This window comes from Adiantum capillus-veneris, chromosome 25 (assembly GCF_014529385.1).
Source record: "Adiantum capillus-veneris isolate H3 chromosome 25, ASM1452938v2, whole genome shotgun sequence".
In the NCBI taxonomy this organism is placed as follows: Eukaryota; Viridiplantae; Streptophyta; class Polypodiopsida; order Polypodiales; family Pteridaceae; genus Adiantum; species Adiantum capillus-veneris.
Window position 1 is genome coordinate 30,073,002 of NC_140955.1, and position 24,207 is coordinate 30,097,208.

At 44.6% G+C, this 24,207-nt stretch overlaps 1 protein-coding gene across 1 annotated transcript in view; it reads left to right on the forward strand.

Annotated features, from left to right (window-relative positions):
* Positions 1-14,497, forward strand: part of LOC147424647 (rab GTPase-activating protein 22-like) — a 91,586-nt gene extending 77,089 nt beyond the window's left edge. The window contains exons 8-11 of the mRNA XM_086500796.1: positions 12,399-12,496; positions 13,610-13,891; positions 14,014-14,097; positions 14,207-14,497. Coding sequence (XP_086356922.1) covers positions 12,399-12,496; positions 13,610-13,891; positions 14,014-14,097; positions 14,207-14,233 — 491 coding nt within the window. The 3' untranslated portion in view covers positions 14,234-14,497. The remainder of the gene's footprint in view (positions 1-12,398; positions 12,497-13,609; positions 13,892-14,013; positions 14,098-14,206) is intronic.
* The last annotated feature ends 9,710 nt before the right edge of the window (positions 14,498-24,207 follow it).

Sequence of the window (24,207 nt, forward strand, 5' to 3'; positions counted from 1 at the left end):
ATGATAGTATCTTGGTATTCGAGTCACAAGAGGGACTACAATGCTTTGGAAGAGTTCTGCACACAAAGAATTCGAGTCACAAGAGGGACTACAATGCTTTGGATGAGTTCTGCATACAAAGAAGACTCGCAACAAATCTTGGGAAGATCAAGGTTTTGATATTTCATACATCGAGATAGGTCAGGAGTAGAGCCCTATTCACACTAGTGGGAGGGCCAATTGAGGTGGTGGACTCATCTGTATACCCTAGGATTACTTTGAGAGCCATCACATGGGCTTGTCTCCATGGCGAGTGGGGCTACAGACAAGCTCACTAGAGGATAAGATGCACTAGCCATGCTAGAGTGCCATTGCCTCTAGGCGCACCTCCAAAATCCCCGAACAATGGGATGGTTTTTGACACCTTAGCTACCCCTGCCATGATGTATGCAGTAGTGATTTGGGCACCTGGACTTACAGCTTCCCGGTGGACACAGATTGAGAGATCCGAGAGACCATGGATCATGATGATTTTTCGCATCATCTGCAGCACACCCTCTGTCCCACGACATCGTTAGTGCGGAGCTGGCCACTCCGGGAGGCTTTTTTTCAAACAGTATGTTTCATCCAAAGATTGAGGGAGCTATTACAAGACACCCTCATACAGAGCTCTTGAGGCATCTGGCAGTTGGCAGAGGCAGGTGAGACTAGACCATGGTACACACAGATGGCATAGTGGTTCAACCCAGACAGTCTAGATAGAGTGTATCCCACCTTTTTCAGTATGACCTAGATTTACCTGGGACCGGATCCTCGAAGATCTGTGGTAGTTATGCATCCGAGAGACCTCCCCTTCTATCAAAGATGCTGTATTCATGACTATTCTAGGGAGGTTGGGCAGGGGTGGAGTGCGAGATGCACTATGTATGCAGATTGGAGCATACGGGGCTGATATACAAGCCTTTTATCAGGACAGCCCATGCTTAGAGTGCTATTGGAAGTTGAGAGACCAGACACACCTTGGCCACTTCTTACTAGAGATTCAGAGAGTATGGAGACTATCCTCCGGCCACCTACACACTTCAGTGGAGTGCGACAGTCAGAACTCATTGAATTCTTTCGGAGAGCTGCTCTAGTACCACTCCCCAACATTCACAAAGGGGTCACACTACATTAGGCCGAGATTCTTGAAACCCATTGATGTCCCAGAACACCAAGATACGAGGCCTAGAGAGTACATCATAGAGCCATCCGAGAGATATGACTACGAGATGAGCAGACCAGAGAAAGGAAGCTACATAGGGCTTTGTTAGATTATGTTGCTATGCTGTTGGGAATCCCCACTACCGACCCACCTACGTATGCCATACTAAACCCCCCCCCCCCTTTTTTCCTCTTTTGGTACTGGATGGAGCTAGCTAGTCTTTTGCATATCAAAGGTTGTATTCCCTTGCGTATGCAGTTTTGCATCCATTAAGCGTTAGAGCTCCATCCCCCTCTCCTACACATGTATACATTTTTAAGAGTTTTGGAGGTCATCTCTTTGGTTTCCCCATCTAGATCTTGTGACTGAGGGCTTCTTTGTGGTCGTGCCTGACCTTGTGAGGCTTTTTTAGATGCTAGGCATATGGGGGACCTTTTCCAGATTTGGTTCGGCCGGCCATTGGTGGTCTAGCGCCCTGTTTTATTCCCTATTATTTCCATATTTCCCAGTTTTCAGGGTCGTGGGGTTTTTATGGAGTGGGTCGGGCACTTTCTGTGCTCACCTATATAGGGAAGAGGGGGTGACTAGTCGCGTTTTTGTTTAGTTAGTTTCATTATCTTTATCCAGACCTTGTATCAGATTCACCGTGATGTAACTTTTTGGTCTCATAAGTCATTCTGGCCTTAAGAAGACGTTAATATAAGACGGATACCGCCGGAGTCTAGGATATGTCAACTATGCGATAGAGAGCCAGAGACAGAGCTACACTACATATGCCACTACATTGTGTATTATGAGATACGAGGGCGCTTCCATTGCTTATTCAGGGATGGTTTTGGACCCCTAGATAGAGTCATGAGGTATTAGGATCAGAGATGCCTTGGCCTATATCTACTTGAGCTACACCGACATAGAGATAGTCTGTTGAGGAGACATGGAGTACGACAGTCGCAGAGACAGATCACAGACTTCTTTGGATCGAGGGAGCCAAGAGACCAACCACCAGCACAGGGTTGTACCCGCATTCATACGAGAGGCACCCTCATTGACAGGGCGACTAAGCTCGGGAGATCGAGACGACCACGACCGAGACACAGGAGCACACTACATCGACGGAGACTCCAGCAGAGGATCAGATGCATTCTAACACGACACCCAGATTGTCATTGAGGGCCTATTCTACATTTTCAGATTTCACATTTCACACTTCATTTTCAGTTTTCATTTTTACTTTCAGTACTTTTTGTACTTGTACTTCAGACATTGTATTAGATTCACCACTTTGTATCTGATGGTCTCATAGGTCATTTTGGCCTTTTGAAGACGTTAATATATCATTTCATTTCTCTCTCTCTCTCTCTCTCTCTCTCTCTCTCTCTCTCTCTCTCTCTCTCTCTCTCTCTCTCTCTCTCTCTCTCTCTCTCTCTCTCTCTCACTGGAGAGGGAAAGTGTCAAACTGTTTCCCTCAAACACTGGAGCGTCGAAAATCTGCTTTGCTTGAACAGTCGCACGACGGATATGAATGGAATGGTCAGTCGCCTAAGCAATGCTATTAGCCCACAGAGATCATCGAGAAGCTAATGGCGTTTCACCGCAGACCAAACTGAAGCCGATTTTGTGGACAACATGGTCTTATATGTATTGTAGCTTTGATCCATGGCAACGTGCAGCGAGGCAATGCAAGCCCATAACAGAAGTGCAGATTGTATTTTTGATTTTTGATGGACGTAATGACTGCTTCGCCAGTATGTAAGCCCCATCCGAAGGCAACTTTTGTGCTTACAAACAAGCGGATTACACAAATGGAGAGGGAGATGAAAGACTGGAAAGCAGATATGGAGGGATGGTGGAAAGAGAAGGCCAACCTTCTTCAAATGTTTCTCAATGAAGGCGCGCAGTGGAAGAAAGAGAAAGAGGACCTGCACGCAGAGCTACAAGCACTTAAGCCGGACTCCAAAGCACTTAAAGAAGAGGTCTCAGCTCTCAAGCGAGAACTTGCCGATAGAGCGAGCAGTGGACTAGAGGAGGGGGAATTTCAGCCTTCGGTAGTAGAGGAAGTCAAGGTCATCAAAGAGCAGGTACGGATGATCAAAGAGGAGGAGAAACAAAAGATGGTAAAGACGTCTTCGTGGATGGATGTGATCAAGAAGACGCAAAAGAAGGCGGATGAGGCCGAGAAGTGGATAGAAGTCGCTAAGAAAGGCAAAAGGAAAGAAACCACATCTGTCCCCACTCCTACAATCATCAACATGACTCTAGAAGAAGAACAACGAAGGAAAACTAGAGCTTTGCATATAAGAGTAATCGGTCTAAAAGACCGAGATGATGTGGAAGGGGAAGTTGAAGAACTTCTCCGCATGATGGGTAGTGAGGCTACTCATACAAAGGCATGGAGGGTGGGGAAGAAGACACAAGGAAATGGGGAGACTTCAAAAGGGAGAGCTCTAATCATCCATTTCCCATCCATGGAGGCAAAGAAGGACTTCTTGAAAAAGCGTCCTACACTAAAGAAAACGCGCATATTCCTTGGAGATGACCTCACTCTCACACAGCTTGCGCATATGAGAGAGGTAATGCCAGAGATTCAAGCGGCAAGGGAGAAGGGAAAGACGGCCTTCTACAGAGATGGCCGGGTGGTGATTGTAGAGCGGCGCTCCACATGACGGTGCGAGACCTATGGGACCACACTCAAAGTTGCCACCTAGAATTGTAATGGATCTATGCGTCTTGATGTGGGTGCTTTTGAGGATAGTTTTATGGGAAGAGACATCGTCTCCTACTCTGAGACACATCAAGCCCAGGGGCAATCTATGCCTCACATTAGTGGATATAGATGGGAGACAGCCTGTAGACAGGAAACGCGATCAGAGAACAGAGGGCGGGGCTCAGGCGGAGTTGCAGCCATTGATACATATAGCCCGCAGGGATGAGCCAGCTAGGTACATGTGGGTGAGATTGAGAGGAGAGACAGGTATATATCTTTACATTGCTATTTGCTACTTTCCCCCGAGAACGTCAGTGTATGCACCACCTAGAGGACAGTCCCCTTTCTCTATTTTGGATGATGACATATGGGAGTTCTCTAGAGATGGTGACATCATCATTCTAGGGGATTTCAATGCTAGGACTGCCCATCATCAAACAGTATTTTATGATACTTCAGAGGAGATGCTGAGAGAGCTGGATGTTGCAGAGACAGGCCTATCCAGACTATCACAAGATGGAGAACACACTGAGTATGGACGACACTTGATAGACATGGGGACTGCACATGGATTGGCCATCTTGAATGGCCTACAGAGATTTCCCACTGCGGGGGGGTTTACATGCTTTCCACACAGACATGGAGCCAGCACAATGGACTATGTCATGGCACAGCCGAGCCTCATCTCTAGTATCCATGATCTCACGATTGGACCCAGACCTGTTGGCGTGGCAGTGGATCATGCTCTTGTGTCAATGACCATCTCCTTTCAGTTTAGTGTAGCACACAGGCTACGGACAGCAGCCCCTACTCGCTACACCTTCACGCGAGAGACAGACTTTGTATACATGGATGGGATCTACAGACGCCTATGCACAGAGGAGCCAGGGCGACCTCTGGAGGCGCTTACTACTATATTGACACAGACACTACATGATGCAGCAGCAGAGGCATACCCACATACCCAGCCTGAGCAGAGACGCCGTTCGGGGAGCATGCCCCAGAATAGTTGGTATGATGAGGAATGCCGGGACACTAGAGCTAGACTTTAGAGGGAGGTGCTTTTGGGGGACATCACTCACAGACAGTCACAAATTGACTTCCGACGCCTAGTGCGGCGGAAGAAGAGGGCATTTTTGGCTCGGCTAGAGCAGGATCTATATCAGCTGTTCTTGAGTCAGGACTCACGTGAGGCATGGCAGCTCTTCAACAGCACTCTTCCCCCCCGCCATCACTTCTACAAAGGACTGGGGCCAGTACGCATCATCTCTGTACACAGTTCCTAAGCAGCCCCCCCTTCCCGACCCCCCCGATCCATGCCCACACACACGTGCTTTTTTCACCGCAGAGATGGTGAGGAAGGCCATTGATAGGATGAGAACTGGGAGAGCTTACGATCATGATGGTTTAGTGGCCGAGCATTTCACACATGCCAGAGATCTACTAGCAGAGCTTCTAGCAGTGATATTTAACCGTGCCATGTGTGAGGGCTTGCCTGATACTTGGAGCCTATCTACTATTGTACCTATCTTCAAGTCGGGGGAGACCCTATGGAGCGTGGGAATTATTGCACTATCATGATTGGACACACATTGGCACGGTTGTACGCATCTATTCTTGAGCAGCAGTAGCTGAGTAGATGGGCAGAGAGGGAGGGGTTACGTGCAGCTGGGCAGGCAGGGTTCAGGAGGGGTTTTTCTACTCTTGACCATATCTTGACACTCAAAGCCATCATTGAGGAGGGTAGATCGCGTGGGAGAAGGATCTATTATAGCTTTGTGGATTCCCGCAAAGCATTTGACACAGTGCCTAGAGCTAGATTGATGCGCAGATTACACTAGATGGGAGTACCCACAGAGCTCATTTGGGGGGTCATGGAATTATACAGGTCAGTAGTGGGGCAGGTACGCACCTCACAGGGTCTATCCACACGGATTCACTCCACTATTGGGGTGAAGCAGGGCTGCCCGCTCTCTCCTACTCTGTTTGGTATGTATGTGGATGAGGTTTCTGACTACATTGAGAGAGATGGTGATAGAGGTGCACAGCTGGCAGGGACATGGATTCCATTATTGTTATATGCTGATGATATTGTGTTGATCTCCGACTCTCCGGAGGGGATGCAACGTCACTTGGATGCTTTGAATAGGTTTGCTCAGGAAAGTGGTTTGTCCGTCAACCTTGGTAAAACCAAGGTCATGGTATTTAATACCACCCCACAGTGGATCAGGAGGTCAGCACCAGCATTCACATACGGCCAGGAGACTGTGGAGTATACAGATGCGTACACTTACCTTGGAGTGGTTTTTAGTGGGCCAGCATTTTCATTGAGGAGGGCAGCAGAGACTAGACTGACCAAAGCCCATGCAGCATTGGGTAGATTGGAAAGGATGTGTTCACAGGTTCAGTTTCAGGAACCTAGGACGAAGCTCTGGCTCTTTGACACTCTGGTGGCTTCTGCATTACTTTATGGAGCTGAGATTTGGGGACCTTCATTAGATCATCACGAGAGGACAGGCCGCAGTGATGGATGGGGGGACATGGAGAAGCCTCTGGTCTCTATGATCTCGCGGCTCATTAGAGCCAAGGCCTCAGTACCACATGCTATTGTTCGAGCAGAGCTAGCTGCCTCCCCACTAGTGGTTGAGGCGCTCACCCGATCGGTCTCCTTCATACATCGCATGTGGGAACTTCCCAGAGACAGATATGCCCGCCTTGCACTTGAGTCCTCTCGACAGTTAGCCATGCAGGGAGATACAGCATGCTGGTATGGGGAGATGACTTCATGGTTTCAGGCGCATGGGTTCAGCATAGACAGATTGCCTCCCCTTCCAATACTCACTGGATGCACCCTCTCTGACTCTTACACAGTCCGAGATCACCAGGCTCATCCGCCAGGACTTGACTCAGCTAGACACCAGGAGGACATGGATACAACCAGCACAGGAGCTGGGCACGAAGATGGCTTTCTACAGAGAGCATCTCCTCCAGCTTACGGTTGATGGCTTTGTGACGAGGCCGAGATACATGGACACCCACTTGTCTCATGGGATACGATGTGCTATCGGCCAGATACGTACATCTTCACACCAGCTGCGGATCGAGACTGGGAGATACAGCGGAGTACCAGCAGAGGCCAGGACATGCCCCCTGTGTGACATCGAGCCTGAGACAGAGTTGCACTACACATGCCACTGCCCCGTCCACTACGAGATACAAGGCTGCTTCCATTGCTTGTTCAGAGAGGGCTTTGGACCATTCTCCAGAGTCATGTAGTACGAGGATCAGAGATGCTTGGGTTTGTTTTTGCTCGAGCTACGCAAACACAGAGAGAGCCTGATGAGAGGAGAGGCTAGCCAGTCCCAGAGACAAATCACAGATTTCTTTAGAGCTGCCACTGGACACCCGGAGGAGTTACTACCACAGCAGAGCTCGTCGTCTCACACCAGAGGCACACTGATCAACCGAGCGACTGATCTTGGAAGATCCAGACGCCCACGACTGGGGAGGGAGGACTACACAGCATCGACGGAGGCTGCATCAGAGGATTCGGATCACTTTGGCTCGACATGCACGACGCCCGGTCAGACTACTGACCATGGAGGAGATTGATGAGATCCGCCAGCGACTGATGCTGGATCTCTTGTGATCTAGCTATCCTAGCTACCTGTTGTTCACACCTAGTAGTTTAGGATTCCATAGTATTTTATTGTCACATTTGTCATTTCATTTTTGTCATTGTTGTCATCTTGTTACTATGACTCTGACTTTGTATCAGATCCACCACACTGTAACTTTCTGGTCTCATAGGTCACTTTGGCCTTTTGAAGACGTTAATATAACATTTCATTTCATTTTCATTTCATCTCTCTCTCTCTCTCTCTCTCTCTCTCTCTCTCTCTCTCTCTCTCTCTCTCTCTCTCTCTCTCTCTCTCTCTCTCTCTCTCTCTGTATGCAAAATGGAAGGAGGAGATGCAAACATATGAAGGCAAATCACAGAAGCAGATGACAGCTCAACTCAAGGCTGAATTGGTCCCTCTTGAGGGAAAGATACACGCTTTCATGGCCAAGGACATGTTTAAATTGTTACAAGAGCGGTTGAAAGCTGAAGGCAAGGCCATGAAAGAGGCATGCAAACAGGAGGTGTCCACGGCAATGGAAAATGAGATTAAAAAAAGCAAGGAGGCAATTGCAGCGGTGGAAGCAAGTGTGTTAAAAGTGCAAGAGAATGTTGAAAAAAAGGTACACACATGGGCTGAAATGGCGAAAGATGCGGTGGACAAAGAGGTTAAAGAATGCGCTCCTTGGATTGAGGTTGTCAAGAAAAACAAAGGCATGCCCTCAATCAAACGGAAGTGATGAATGCTACACTTGAAGAGGAAGCCAAGCACAAAGTTAGGGCCCTCCGCGTTCGAGTGGTGGGATGGGAGGAGGCAAAGACCGCCAAGGAGGATGCCGCGGCTTTATGTAGCAAATTGGGAGTTGAGTCGTCATTAGTGCTGGATGCATTGCGGGTTGGGGATGTGGCAGACAAAAGGGGTCGTATCCTTATGCTGAAATTTGAGGACATGGGGAAAAAGAATACATTCCTGGCCAAACGATCAGCATTGAAGGGTGAGAAAATCTACCCGGATGAGGATCTTACCCCCGCCCAAGTTGCACACCGTAAGGAATGTATGCCAAAGGTATTGGAAGCCCGAAACAAGGAAAGTTTGTTGTTTATAGGGATGGACGGGTGATCATTGCCGAGCGGAAGGCTCGTTGATGGTTAGCTGCCCATGAGACATTGAGATGCACAGTGTGGAATTGTAACGGGTCGCTCAGGTTAGATACAGGATACTTTGAGGATACATTCAGGGAGGTGGACCTAGCTATTTATACAGAGACTCATCAGTGTGCAGGGAGACGACTACCAGACATCGTGGCTATAGATGGGAATCCGTGTTCCGTCCATAGCCCCGGACGCCTGGAGGTACTCGAGGCTCAGGAGGGGTGGCTGTATTATATAGAGATGCCTTGCATGACAGAGTACATATCGTACATAGAGACCCTGAGGCACGCTATATGTGGATTCGAGTACGCAGGAGATGCAATAGGGACTTGTACATTGGAGCATGCTATTTTCCACCAGCTCATTCGCGTTATGCTTCTCATGGGGAATCACCGTTTTTGCCGTTATATGAGGATATTGTGAGATTTGCCAACATGGGGGACATACTTCTGGCAGGGGATTTCAATGCACGCACTCGCACGGAGAGCCCAAGATCAGGATGGGCTAGTGGGTGAGCACTTCATCTATGCATGTAGGGAACTGGCCCCCCTTTTGGCACACATGTTTAACAGGGCGGTTTGTGAGGGCTTTCCAGCCAGTTGGACGACCAATACCATAGTCCCACTTTTCAAAAGTGGGGATCCGATGGTACTGGGCAACTATAGGACCATTATGATTGGGCATTATCTGGCCAAGATTTATGGGTCTATCGTAGAGAGAGAGCTCAGTGTCTGGGCAGAGAGACATGGCCACAGAGCTAGAGGACAGGCTGGTTTTTGGCGAGGGTTCTCCACTATGGATCACATATTGACTCTTTGGGCATTGATAGAGGAGCGGCGGGCAGAGGGAGACAGGAGGAGACTATATTGTTGCTTTGTGGACTTCCACAAGGCGTTTGATTCTGTCTCGAGATTTCGTTCGATGCAGAGGCTACAGGATATAGGAGTTCTAGAGGCTATCTGATGGGGGATTTATGTATTGTATGAGTCGGTGATTGGGAGGGTGAGGGCCCCAGGTGGACTTTCAGATGCTATTGAAAGTACCATTGGGGTGAAACAGGGATGCCCATTGTCTCCCACTCTCTTTGGGATTTACATCGATGAGCTCTCAGAGTATGTGGATACATATGGTGATGCAGGATCCAGCCTGGCAGGGGTGATGATACCACTTCTTTTGTATGAAGACGATGTGGTATTGATTTGGGACTCTCCAGAGGGGCTACAGAGATAGTTGGATGCTCTCCAGAGATTTTGTGCAGATAGGGACTTGACAGTGAACCTTGGGAAAACCAAGGTTATGGTGTTCAACACCACACAGGCATGGGTCACTCGAGTAGAGCATCAGTTCACATTTAGAGGGGAGATGGTGGAGCAGGTACGGTCTTATGTATACTTAGGAGTGACTTTTACAGGCCCGCGCTTCTCATTGAAGCAAGCAGCAGATGCTAGGTTGGACAGGGGCTTCGCAGCTTTGGGGAGGCTTGAGAGGCAGTGTGCTCATGTACAGTTTCAGGAGCCGCGCACGAAGCTTTGGTTGTTCAATTCGTTGGTCACCCCGGCATTGTTGTATGGATCCATGGTGTGGGGGCCTAGCCTCAGTACAGAGGAGTGGAGGCGTATGGAGAGACCACTAGTTACGATGATTGCACAGATGATCCGGTGCAAGGCATCAATACCACATGCTATTGGCAGAGCTGAGATGGCAGCATCCTCCATAGTGACAGAGGCCATATTTCAGAGTGTGACAGGCCTACATCGCATATGGGAGCTCCCCCCAGAGAGATATTCGAGATTGGCACTAGATTCCTCCAGACAGTTAGCAGAAGATGGGGTTCATGATTGTTGGTATGCACAGATGCAGACATGGTTTGGGAGACATGGACTATAGATGGATGCACTTCCACCCTTCCAGTATAGCTTGGACTGCCCGCACCTCCAGCTTACGCGCACTGAGCGCAACCGGGTGATCAGATCAGATATTGTGTAGCTGGAGACAGAAAGGACCTGGCAGCGACCTCCAGAGCCATTAGGCACGAAGATGGCCCATTACAGGGACCACTTCTTGCATGTTTCGTTGGAGGGTTTTGTGATTCGGCCAGCATACATGGATGTACATCTCTCACATGGGTTGCGCAGTGCCATTGGACAGATTCGTACGTCCTCCCATCAACTACACATCGAGACAGGCAGATACATGTAGATGGCCCGGACAGATAGGACATGTCAGCTATGCCACCAAGAGGTGGAATCTGAGGAGCATTACATTTGCCGCTGCACAGTCTATTACGAGATCAGGGGGAGATACCATTGCCTTTTCAGAGAGGGCTTTGGACCATTACGTCGGGTGATGGATTATGAGGACCAGAGATGCCTCGGACTCTTTTTACTAGAGCTAAGGAGGCACAGGCACAAACTATTACAAGACAGTTCTCCACCAATAGATCGACAGCGCACTATGCGTGACTTCTTCAGTAGAGAGGGAGAGGACCTTGGGACGTAGACTCCGTCTATGGATACAACCACACCCCCAGGACCACGTGCATCGAGGCCTAGAGGAGTCTGTCTTGATCAGGCCACTGCACAGGGTCGTACTCGCCGTCCTCGACCACCCGGGCCTCGACCCAGACCCCGCCATTTACACCAAATCAGAGGCATCATCGCTCGACATCGGAGACGAGTGCCACCTTTCAGCGGCCTCTCTATACTGGATCTACCCATCTGGGATATCCTGGGATAGAGGACAGGGAGATAGAAGTTGATGGTCAGATTTGGATTGGATCAGTCATGTATTTGTACATATTCTCAATTTTAGCTTAGTTTTAGCTTTGTAGACTCAAACATCACTATGATGTTGAGTAGATCTTTTTTCTGTTTCAGTAGAGGAGAGATGTATTACCAGATGTATAGTTTCTTGTCTCATGGGCCATTTTGGCTCTTTCGAGACGTTAATATATCTTTCTTTCTTTCTTTCTCTCTCTCTCTCTCTCGTTCCCTTGTCACCATGCCTTCCACTACACTTTGACATGGTATCAAAGCTAGGCTTGACGACGCCTAGTGGAACTGGAGCACGAGGAAGGGGTGACCTGGGCTGTGTTTTTCAGCCAGCAGGAGGACAAGATCCGGCAATGTTTTCATCTTGAAACATCTACAGTCCCAGTGTTTTTGAGACCATAGGGGGCTGATCGGTGTTTGCTGTGTTTTGCTGCAAAGAACACTTTTGTACCTGCATTTGCCGAGTTTCAGCGTGAAGCTGGATGAGATCTGGGCTGAGATTTAAGGTGATTTGAGTGATGACGGTTTGTGCTTGGTACTGTTGCAGATTTTCATCGAGTTGGTTAGAGACTTTAGGAGGCTGATTTTTGGCCAGTGTACCTGCCCTTGCTGAGGATATTGGAGATCATTTGTTCTACATCTTTTGTCTTTGTTCTTAGATGCTTTTTACAGTTATATTTTTGTGTTTCTGAGTGGAGATATCTTTCCCTTTTAAATTTATGCCCCGCTCTTTCTTTTTTTCGCTCAGTGCAATTATAATGAGCAACGAATGATTCACATATATTATTGTAGCAACATTGTCTGTTAAAAATAAAAAAGAAAAGAAAAAGAAGGGGGGACTTGGTACCCTTTTGTATTACATGCTCATTCCCTTTTGCACTCTTGCTGTTACTGCAAAGGATTTATTTTTTTTTAAATCTCACTTCTCAAGGCGTTTGGCTCAATGCTTTATCGGCTTTTGGTGCACAGATGACCTCGGTGGTGGCAGCTTCATATTTGCCTTTCGGATGTTGATGGTTTTGTTTCGACGGGAGTTTTCATTTTCGGATTCATTATTTTTATGGGAGGTCTGTACTGATGTGAAATACAACATCCTATTTATTGTTTTTTAAGTATGTATATCAGAAACTTGTATGTTGTGTGTGCGCGCGCATGCATGCATGTGTCTCCGTTTCCCATAACTATGGGCTTTGCTAAGAAAGGAGAGTGTCAATCAAAAGGAAGAAAACTCAAGAAGTTTTGGTTTCCCCTAACTACTGGCTCTGCTAAGAAGGGAGAGTTTCAACCAGGAGGAAAATTCAAGAAGTCCACCTTCAATAAATCCAAGCAGACATTAGATGAAAAGTCAGAAGCTGAGAAGCTTGCTTGCTTCCTGTTGGATGAGGGGATGATAATCCTTATAGTCAATTCACCAAAACGTGAAAGGAAACCCTTGTTTTTCTTTGAGAAAACAGTCCGGGCCATCTTGCTACACCCCTAAGTGCTATAAAGCTGAACATCATACCAAAACGTGAAAGGAAACCCTTGTTTTGTCTTTGAGAAAACAGTCCGGGCCATCTTGCTACACCTCTAAGTGCTATAAAGCTGAACATCATCACAGAGTATCCGCTGTAGGTGTCCTAGTTTGAGTAGGATCAGGGAGGACCAGGATTTTGGAAATATCATGAGCAGGTCTAGTGCGTTTGGGAGCCAAGGGTTTAAATTTTAAATGTTTATGTGCGATGTCCAATAGACCACATCATTAGACAGTTGATTTAACCTTTCTTGTTTGTTCCCTGAATGGTGTGACATGAATCTTCAGGATCAATGAATGCAGGATCATCAATAGAGGAATTGCATTGGGGGGTCCGCTCCATTGTTTACTTTGTGATTGGATCATCGTGTGTTTATTTTGGCTGTGCACTTGCATGCAAAGCGGAATGATAGAATCTGTTGGAGATAATTGTGCACTTATCCCTGTTTTCTGGTTTGCCATTCGTGGTCTCATTTTGCATTTGTCACAAAGTTCAAGTCGTAATTATGATAGGTTTTGCCTCATACAGTGTGATCAACTAAAGCGTGTCAGGCCTGATACATCATTGTTTCTATCCTGCATTGCGCTATAGAGCCAATTTTCATTCTTTTTAAGAGTGAAAATCAAGGCATTACTGACATGTTTCATTGGGTTTACCATTTCTCAGATCATGTGGTCCTTAGAGTTTGACCCCAATCTAGGACTCCATGAAGATGGAAGCTTCCAGCAGCAGCAACATGTTCATGTGTCAAAACAAGTTATCCGGAATGGCTGGATTGTGAGAAGAGGAAAGGCCCTTTACAGATGGGGCAAGTTTGAGCGACAGAATATCAAGTATGGGCAAGCTGACGCCCATGACATACCGTTTGTAGTTTTCTGTGCTGCTAGCATTTTTGAGTCGCAAAGGCTAAGGCTTCAGGAGGCAGTGGGTCTTGATGAAGTTTTGAAGGTGATAATTTGTCGAACAAGGGTTGTTTTTGTTGCAGATTAGCAACTTGTCAGGTCATGTGATTGCCATCTTTGCTTTTGTGAAGGCTCATGCTTAATAGTGGTTGTATGAATGCGTTGCAGCTGTTGAATGACATAACAGGAAAGCTAGATGCTAAGAAAGCCTGCAAAGAAGCTTTGAAAATACACAAAAAATATTTGCTAAAGGTGGGCATTGATCAGCTTGAGTTTTTGAGCATGAATATCAACTCACTTTTTTACTCTGCCTTCGTGGACTAGACTCCTAGGTTTGTGTTAACTTACTTTATTTTTGCAGGCAGCAACTCAAAGTCGATTAAGATGATCGATTGGTCAGAGTTCTACCAAAATTCTTATTCTTTTTAGATTCATTCGTTTCGAAAGCATAACAGAAGCAGCCGTTGTTCTGTGTATAAAAGTGTGAGGCTGCGTGTATGATAAACTCCGAAGGAACGCTTACTGGCCCTGTTGGGAAGGGTTACATCATCTCTAATGTTCTGTGTGTTTGAGGCATCCTTGCAGCATGTTCTTGAAGCAGCACATTTGCTTATTGTGAAGAATGTAATGAGCTTTTGATTCTTGCCGGTTTTGTGGTGCTGGTCAACTTAAACCCCCCCCCCCCCCCCCCCCCCCTTTTCTCTGAGCTTCTTCAAAAGTCTTGTGCCCTCTCTTCTCTCACTTGAGGGGTAGCAGCTTGGACAAGTGAAATGGCGTCGCCTAATTTGATTTTCTATTGGAATTGTTTTAGAAAAAGCACCGTATTAAAGTCTTATAATGGAGCAACAGTAGTAAAAAGCACCATTACCCTTTGGTCAAGGAGTTACACGCATCCGGAGTGCACCATTACCCATGTCATGTAGTCTGATTTTGAAGGACAAGTCTATCTATGGTCCTTGTCTTTGCGTATCATGGGACAAAGCAATCTAGTTGCATCTGTGTTGTGCTCAAGAATTTCATCCTATTGTAGTTGCCTTTGTGTTGGCAAGTTTCTCAAAGTTTTGAGCCTCCTTCAAATAATGAAGATAAGTTAAGAGTGAACACACATTTGAGAGATTTAGTGCAACACCGCATTAGTTGTTTGGATTGCCTTTTTAATGCTTCCAGAATGTGGCTATGATACTTGAGCTTAGTATCTCAGTATATTTGAGATCCGAGGATGGGCACCTTTTGTATATTATTCTTTTGTTGGGGGGACCATGGGAAAGTGAGCCTAGCTTTAAAGGTAAGCTTTTGTTTTGATAGATGACTAAGAGTAAGGCTAAGCTGGCATTCTTTCCCTGTTAAAACTTCTTACCTTGACCCACCCCATACCCATCTTTTCCCCTATTCTTGGTTTTGTGTGTGGACTAGACACATACATGCACGCACATGCGTGTGTTTACACACTTATTTTTGTAAAGCATTGGGATTAATTTACAGTGGGAAACCTGAAGGCGAGGAAAACCCACAAAAAAGAGCAAATACAAAGGCGTACACACTGAAATGTTTATCCACGAATAAGGGGCTAAAAGCATTCATAGGTAAGTTGATGCATGTTTGAAGTGATATCACCCACTTCCGAGGCAAAACGTAAGGATTGCATTAGGGAAAGCTTGAGAAATTGAAGTGGATTTGCATCAACACCAGAGAACATGCAGTTGTTGCGTTGACACCATAGGGTCCAATAGTCCCAAAATTTGACCCACAAAGAAAGCTGCAAACGGTTGACCGGATGGCGGGAGAATGCGCAAAACCTTTAAGCTAAAGCCGCATGCTTGTTGCTATATCACGAAGAAATTCTCTAGTAGTTCAATAATCCCAAAGCCGAGCAACGAACACAAGAGGAGCAAATATGATGTGCATTGAGAAAAGAACCCACTGGAAGAGCTCCAAGCAAGCATCGCGAAAGAAACAATTGCTCCACTATTTCGAAGGGCAGGTTCACACACACACACACACAAATTAACCTCCTCAACTATGAGATCTTGCTCCACTATTTCGAAGGGCAGGTTCACACACACAAATTAACCTCCTCAACTATGAGATCAGACAATTATAACCCTAATCCCTTCCCCCCCCTTTTCTTTAAAACTCCCCTTCAAATCTTCCTTGACTATAAGCCTCCTTACATGATTAGAAAGCGAATAGCTTAAGCTAAAAAAGTTGTTAGCATAAGGCCCTCTTGCTTGATTACCACATACATATTTGATGAGAGTATTATCAAGTTTGCTAATATTTTAACACTGGTTTGGTACCAAAATAGGCCACGTGTATTTTTGATAAGAATGCCATCTCTATAAGAATCTTAAAATTCCTTTCAAGGGCCTTTTATTTACAAGGTGTTTTGGTGAGAAGTTTATATTCTTGATAGATTACACATCACAAAATTTCAAAATCCAATAAGATTGGATGCCCAAACGAGGTCGAACATGTTCAAAATCCGGTGGTTATGACAACATGGAGACTAATGATAAGGGCTTAACTCTTGAGGAGGTGGCTAGAGAGACTGGATGCTCGTTCGTAGGGATGCAAGAGAAAGTGGATTCACCTGCTAGACCCATTGGCGAGATAAGTAAAGAGATTGAGAGCCCGTTGAACACGATGCAAGTCTTACCTGAGTTGCTAGCTAATTCGATCGTAAAGGATTGGTTGTCCATTGTGTCTAATCTTTTGGACTCTGTTGCTAGTGGAGATTAAGCCCAAAAACTGGATCTAATCAACCATATTGTAATTGTCACAGCTTTTACGACCAACATTGTTACTCCCTTTGGTGGTTAGTCCCTTTGCATTGGTTTGGCGGGCAAGGGGTATGCTATGGCATGGCTCTCTCCTTGGTGGCAACCCCAAGCCACTGTAAGTTTCCATTTATTGTTGGTGGAGTATGGATACATGGTGGCGCCCTTTATTAGTTGATGTATCGGGTTTTGTGTGACTAGGTACTGGGTGATGCCATGGCTCGGGTGGAGCATGGTTTGTTTTTGTAACTTTTTTGTAAGTATACTAAGTTTGGCAAAAAAAAAGAGAGTGGATGGCCCAAAAATATGTACAATTTGTAGAAGAAGGATAAGTGGGTGACCTTTTTCTTGCCTTTTCCTTCCTTTGTTTCCTCTCTTCCCTTTTGGAGTGACAAAGAGAAGGACTATGGGTTGACTGTTTTCTCTTGGGAGGAGTTGGCGATCGTGTGGACTGTCGTCTGCGTGGAGCCACATCTTCAGAGGAACTTAGTGAGTCGGCTCTGCCTGGTTCTTTGGAATCCTCCTCTCTTATGGGAGAGTCTTCTTCTAGTGTCTCGTCAAGAGGCCTTCTAAGCTCTCTCTCCTCTTGGAGAGGAAGGGAAATCCCATAAGCACGATGTGTAACATTTAAGGGCCTAGTAACTTGTGTGTAGCTGAAAATAACATGAACATAGTGAGTATTTCATTAGAATAGATTCCTAATGAGAATAACAAGAGTGCTTGGGCGGAAAGAGCAACAAAAAGTATAACCCCTAGTTAGGTAGCATGAACAATACTTCAAATGAGAGAGAAATTAAGTTATTGACAACAATTGAGGACCGGATTTACATGGAGCCGGTCCACCCTCCAAAAGGCTTTGTATTATGGTTTCTCCCATCAAGAGACATTTTACAATACAATTCTTTGTGTTCCTTCAATACTAGCTAGTGCAATGAAGATGGAAACTTCAAGCACTTAGCAAAACACTTATTAAACACAACATCAATTCTCTCACAGTCTCAGACCCAAGACCTGACACACCTTCGAAGATTGTGAGAGCTAGTGAGGTATGAGAGTAGATTGAGAGGAAGGAGGAGTAGTCTTACAAGGAAGATGTACATCTCCTCACATAATCACTCATATTAGCATAGCTTAGCGTAGTAATTAGCATGGCAGAGGAGATGGGCATGCATTGAAGCTTGGCTCTTGGTTGGATCTGCATCACAAAGCCAAGAGTTGTTGGTGTAGGCCTCCCTTCTCACAAGCTTGGAGTAGGTGATAAGCTTTCCATTAAAGCTTGAGAAGGAGAGAGAGAGAGAGAGAGAGTCTTCTTACTCCACACATGGACTAGTGTGAGTGTGTATGCAATAATGCCTTGAGAAAATCAGCTCCCTCTCTCTCTTGGTCGACTCATCTTGCTATTTGCTCATCCTGACACCCCATTGATCCATGCCAGGCTTAGCCAATGAAATTTAAGCAGCATAAGTGATAGCCTTCTGACATGTGTCTCCCTTTCCCCTTTTGTGAGAGCTTTAGGTATTTAATTAATGCAACTAAACTCTCATTGGACCCCTTTGTCTCATGGCCAATAGGAATCAGGCAAGCCATTGGGCTGTTGAATGCTCATTGGACTCCTTGGGAGACTGTCCAATAGTCTTCTAGAGAGCTTAATTCTTATTGGTTCTTTTATTAAGTGTTTTTAGATTAATTAAACTAGATTTACTCTAGCCTAATTCTCATTGGTCCCCCTCCATGGCCATCCAATAGAATTTGAGTACACCTTGTGGGTATTTGGGCTAGGGAGCTGACATGTGTTCCTCATTCCCTTTGTGTACAAGAGCTTTTGTGTGTGTGTGTGTGTGTGTGTGTGTGTGTGTGTGTGTGTGTGTGTGTGTGTGTGTGTGTGTGTGTTTTTCTCTCTCATCCCCTACTTCCAGGGCTCGCCCCCTCCTATGTAGGACTTGTGAAGACTTTTTGAGCACACACAAAGCATCCAATTTTCCTAGGCTTTTGACCTTTGGACAGAACCTGTGAATTTTGGAACCTTAGCATTTTGGGAGTCTTAATGGGCTTAACCTTAGGGTCTTTTAAGCCCATTGTTGCACCTTGCTCTTTTGCATATGGCCCCACTTTGGATCCCTATTTTCCCTCCTTTGGATCCCTAATGTGGTCGGTCTGCCAGCTTAACCAATATTCTAACTTTTTCTCCCCTGGGACTTCCCCATATTAAATGATCAGTTTAACATGAGAAAATCATTTAGGAGAATTAGATATTAGTTATTATGACACGAAGTGGTTGAGTAACTTTGGCTTGCAAAGCAAGGTTTCCCATAGCTTGTTGCAACCTAGTAACAAGTTAATTAACCAACATTGGGACATCATCATTAGCACCTGTAAAATCAAAGTTGTCAATATTCATTCTACTCTCTTGGTTATTGTCAGCCATGCGAATTAAACTTAGGTATAAATTACTTTGTGCTTTGGTACCCTTAAAAACCTTAGTCTCTACTCTTCTTTACCTTTGAAAATTAGTTCTCAAGTAGCCATAGACCCATGGTTTAGAGACTGTGATTGCAAAGACTAGTGGAGAGGGTCTAACATTGCTCGGTTGATTTGGTTCCTGTTGAGCTTGCTAGTAGCTCAATAATGGTTAAGTCAAAGACAAGCCCCGAAAGACTCCATTATTAAGACTATAGTTCCCAACAATGTACCTCGAACTAAGTCCTTTTCAACCAATATAATAGATCCCTATCCCACTTACCCTAATGCAATCAACAGGTCCAATATTTCATGGACAATTTAAGTAAGAAAAGAGAAACCAATAGCTGTGATCGATACCAATGTAATAAAAAAGGCATATGAACTTTGAGGATAGTGAAATTAAAAGAACTAGAGTGAGCATTTTTATGAGACTACTTTGAGAACATAGAGAGTGAACTTAATCAGCGATAGCAACATAACCATTATACTTAATTAACTTGGCATGAACAATACTTTTGCAAGAGGACCTCTTTATTTGCCATGAGCTTATGGAGGTGATTAACATTTTGACCAATAGGTATATTCCATGTGTGCAAGAATGGTGGGTGTGTAAGAGATGTGTAAGAGTGGTCAAAGGATGCACTTTTCCCCCCAAGACAATTTTATGATTTTCAAACTTCCATAACTCCCATATATGATCTCCGATTTGAGCGGAGATTATAGATTTACAATCTACGCCTCGAGCTCTCTCCATAGATATGCTATATGGTATGGTTTTACCCGCTAGATTTTGAATTTCATTTTGGAAAAAAAATTTGAATTCAAATAAACTTGAGGGAGTTTTGTGAAGCTTTCTTGGATGATATTTGTGTTTATTCCTCTTGGAAAGAACATCTATCATGCTTATGAAAAGTGTTTGAGAAGTGCAGATTGTATTGCATCTCCTTACACCCTTTCAAATGCTAATTTTCTGTTAAACATGGAGTTAGTTTAGGGCATATAGTGTCCAAAAATAGGATTTCCACAGATGGGACCAAAATTAAAGCCATTGCTAAATTGCCACCACCTACAAACTATAAAGGAGTTCAAAGGTTCATGGGCCATGTTGGTTATTACCGAAGGTTTATTTTAAACTTTGCCGAGATAGCTCGTTCTTTGTACAAGCTTCTTATTGAGTACCACTGGACCACGGAGTGTGACCATGCTTATGAGTCATTGAAAAAGACCTTGACAAGCGCTCCCATTTTACGAGTGTCCGAGTGGAGTATAATTTTCCATGTGCATATTGATGCATCAAACGTTGCTATTGGGTGTGTTGTAGCTCAACCAGGAGAACATAAATTGGACTACCCCATTAGCTTTTCAAGTCATCAATTGAATGATGCCAAAAGAAACTACACCACTACGGAGCGAGAAGGTTTATCTATGCTTTACACAATGAAGAAATTCCACTACTACCTTCTTACCAACAAGTTTGTTTTCTATGTGGATCATCAAGCCTTGTTGTATCTAGTAAATAAACCTTGTTCCACAGGAAGAATTACATGATGGTTGTTAATTCTCCTTGAGTTTGATTTTACCGTTGTGGTGAGACCTGGTAAAAGACATGTCATGGCGGATCATTTGTCTCGCATACCCAATGGTGAAGCCCTTATTGGAGTCAATGATGAATTGCCTGATACTTCTCTATTCCTAGTCGAGACCATACCTGAATGGAGTGAGAAGATTGTGAACATTTTTAGTTAACGGTTTTCCACCCAAAGAGCTTCGTAAGGACATAGCTCAAAAACTGTTAAAAGAGTTTGAACCTTATTCTCTCATCACAGGAACTCTCAACAGGCTAGGAAAGGATGATATTCTTAGACGTTGTGCCCGTGAGGATGAGTATTTATACATACTGCAAGAAGCCCACATGGGTATAGCCGGAGGACATTTCTCGGGGGAACTAATAGCTAGAAAGATGGTGCAATCAGGCTATTGGTGGCCTACCTTATGCAAGGATGCATCACTTTTTGCAAAAGGATGTGATGAATGCCAATATTACAAGATCACACAACAAAAGGATAGGATGCCCTTACATCCTGTTAAAGTGACTCAACCATTTGAAAAATGGGGTTTAGACTTTGTAGGCCCAATTAGTCCGGCAGCTCGTAGCACTCAATCTCGATATATTATCGTTGCCACTAACAACAAAGTGGACGAAAGCTAGAGCGACACGTAAGGCTGATGCAAGGTCAACTGCCAAGTTTCTCTTTGAGAACATTATTACAAGATTTGGTTGTCCCTTTGAGATTGTGAGTGACAATGGCCCTCATTTTATAAATGGAGTGATAAAAGAACTCACTACCAACTTCATGATAGCTCACCATAAGTCCACGCCTTATTATCCACAAGCAAATGGCCAAGCTGAGAGTACCAACAAAACTCTCATCTCCATTTTGACAAAGACAGTTGAGGCTCATCGTACAGATTGGGATTTAAAGCTTACATCAGCTCTATGGGCTTATCGTACTTCTTGTAAAGTGGCTATTAATTGTACACCATTCAAAATGGTATATGGACAAGAAGCAGTTATGCCATGGGAGTTTGTAATTCCTAGTCTGCGTGTACCTTCATAAGAAGGTTGGGATGGTAACCCTTTAGTTGAGCGCTTATATATCCTTGAAAGGTTAGATGAAGAAAGGCAATTGGCTGTGCAAAACGCACTTGTGGACAAAGATAGAAAGAAGTAATGGTTTGACCGTCATCTAAAGAACAAGGATATCAATGTTGGTGATAAAGTCCTTATGTATGGAGTGCGTAACGAAAAGAAAAAGTTGAAATATGCGGGGAAAAGACCATATAGAGTATGTGAAATCACCCCCACAAGGGACCATTCGTGTGGAGACTCTTGATGGAGTTGAAACCGTTGGATTCCTCAATGGGAGAAAATTTAAAAGATACTATGATCTTTTAAGCCAAGAGGAACTATGTGCCATCCATAAAAAAAAGACAGCCAAGGCACAAACAGAATTGAAGAAGATACAAGCTCAAGATGAGGCTAAGCAGCGACAACAACGCATAAGAGGCCAACGAGAGGCTAACCTTGGAGTTACACATGCATTCCACGTTGAAATCAACGAGGATTGGTTGGACTCTGACACACCTCTACGATACCCTATTGAGCTAAACAATGCCTATGGAAAAGTACTATATAATGCCTTATTGGACACGCGTGCTAAGTATAATCTGCTATCATATGGGGTGTGGTGTCAGTTAGGAAAGCCATCTCTATCTGAAAGTATTATCCAAGTCAAGGGTGTAACAAGAAAAAAACCACAATTTTTGGTATCGGGCACACTTCTGTCAGTTATGACAATGGGGTTGTAGCTCAAGACTTTTTGGTCATGCCTACTGAAACTATGGAGGGCAACATAAACCTTGGACGCACGTGGATGCAGGCAACCAAATGCACTATTGATTGGGGTACTGGTAGTGTCACGATGCGACCACCGACTCTTACCCCTATCATTGAAGCGAAGTCACCTACATTGCAGACTCTAGCGAAGTTGCAGGATAGCCAAGATTCACAAACCAAAGTGGTTAACTCGTCCTTGTAGGTTGCCCATGAACCTAACACTTCAACACTTGTAGTTGCAACAAGTAGTAATATTGCAAGTACTCAACCTGCACGACCTAAGAATACATATCAATGGGTCCCCAAGGCCTTACTTCCAGATATCTCAACCCTTCCATCCATTTCAAGAAAAACTTCTCATGGTAAACCAAGAGCGTGCTCTAGGAGAGTCAAGACCAAATCACGATGGATTCCAAAACGACTATTAGAAGCCCAAGGCTAGTATGATGGAAGCCTTTGTGGCAACGTTGAAGCCCCAAAGACATGGAAAACTCTACGAGTCTCCATCATGAAGCAAATCCTTGCAAGCGATGAAAAGGACAAAGTGCTTACCAAATGGCGGAGTTTGAAGTTACTCTCCAACGAGTCTATTCACAAATATATGGACAAGTTTTGGGATTTACATCTCAAGGCTACTGTCTTTCAAAAGATAGACTTCACCGAGCAAAAGATAGACTTCCATCTTCGAAGGCTGCCAACATGAAATCCATGAAAGGAGAATCTACTTCACCTACAGGGAAAATAGCATGTATATGGATGCTAATTAGTCAGGTCGTACTATACTATATATAAATTCACCTGCTTTTGATAATCAATAAAAAGCTTAGTTTCCTCGTACATGATTTTTGTCAAAGAGTCTCTAAATGATGCTAATGCTTTAATAAAACAAAGTGGTAGGAATAAGGAAGAATTAGACTTGTCTAATTTTCTAAATTGATTCCAAGATGTTTTTGTCGATGATATCCCTATGGGCTTGCCTCCAAAACGAGGGGATGATGACCATTGAATTGAGCTCCTACCAGGAAGCTCACCGCCTAATAAGCCTCCTTATCGAGTTTCCCAAGCTCAACAAGAGCAGATCCTGAGGAAAGTACAAGAATTGGTAGACAAAGGGATGGTGATGCCTAGATCCCCTCCCTTTTGTTCTCCAGTCCTTTTAGTGCACAAGAATGATGGTATATACCGCAGGTGTGTGAGCTATCATTGTCAAAAACAGATTTCCCGTACGGCGGGTAGAAGATTTGTTTAATAAGCTACAAGGATTGACCTTAAAAGTGGCTATCATCAAATAAGGATAGTGAATGAAGATATCGTAAAGACCGCGTTCCGTACAATGTTTGGTCTTTATAAATATCTTGTCATGCCTTTTGGTTTGATAAATGCTCCAGCCACGTTCAATCATTTAATGGAGAAAATCTTTAGACCCTACCACAAATTCATTTGAGTGTTCTTTGATGATACCATCATCTACTCAAAGTCCTTGGAGGAGCACAAGCAATATCTCCAGGTGATTTTTCAAGCCTCGAGGGAGAACAAGCTTTTTATCAATAAAAAGAAGAGTGAATGTTTCCTTCAAGATATTCAATACTTAGGTCACATTATCTCTCAGGATGGTATTCGTATGGATCCATCTAAGTTAGAGGTAATAAAGGCATGGATAATCCAAGGAATCTACATGAGCTACGAAGCTTTATTAGTTGTGTGCATATTGAAGACGCTTCATAGCAA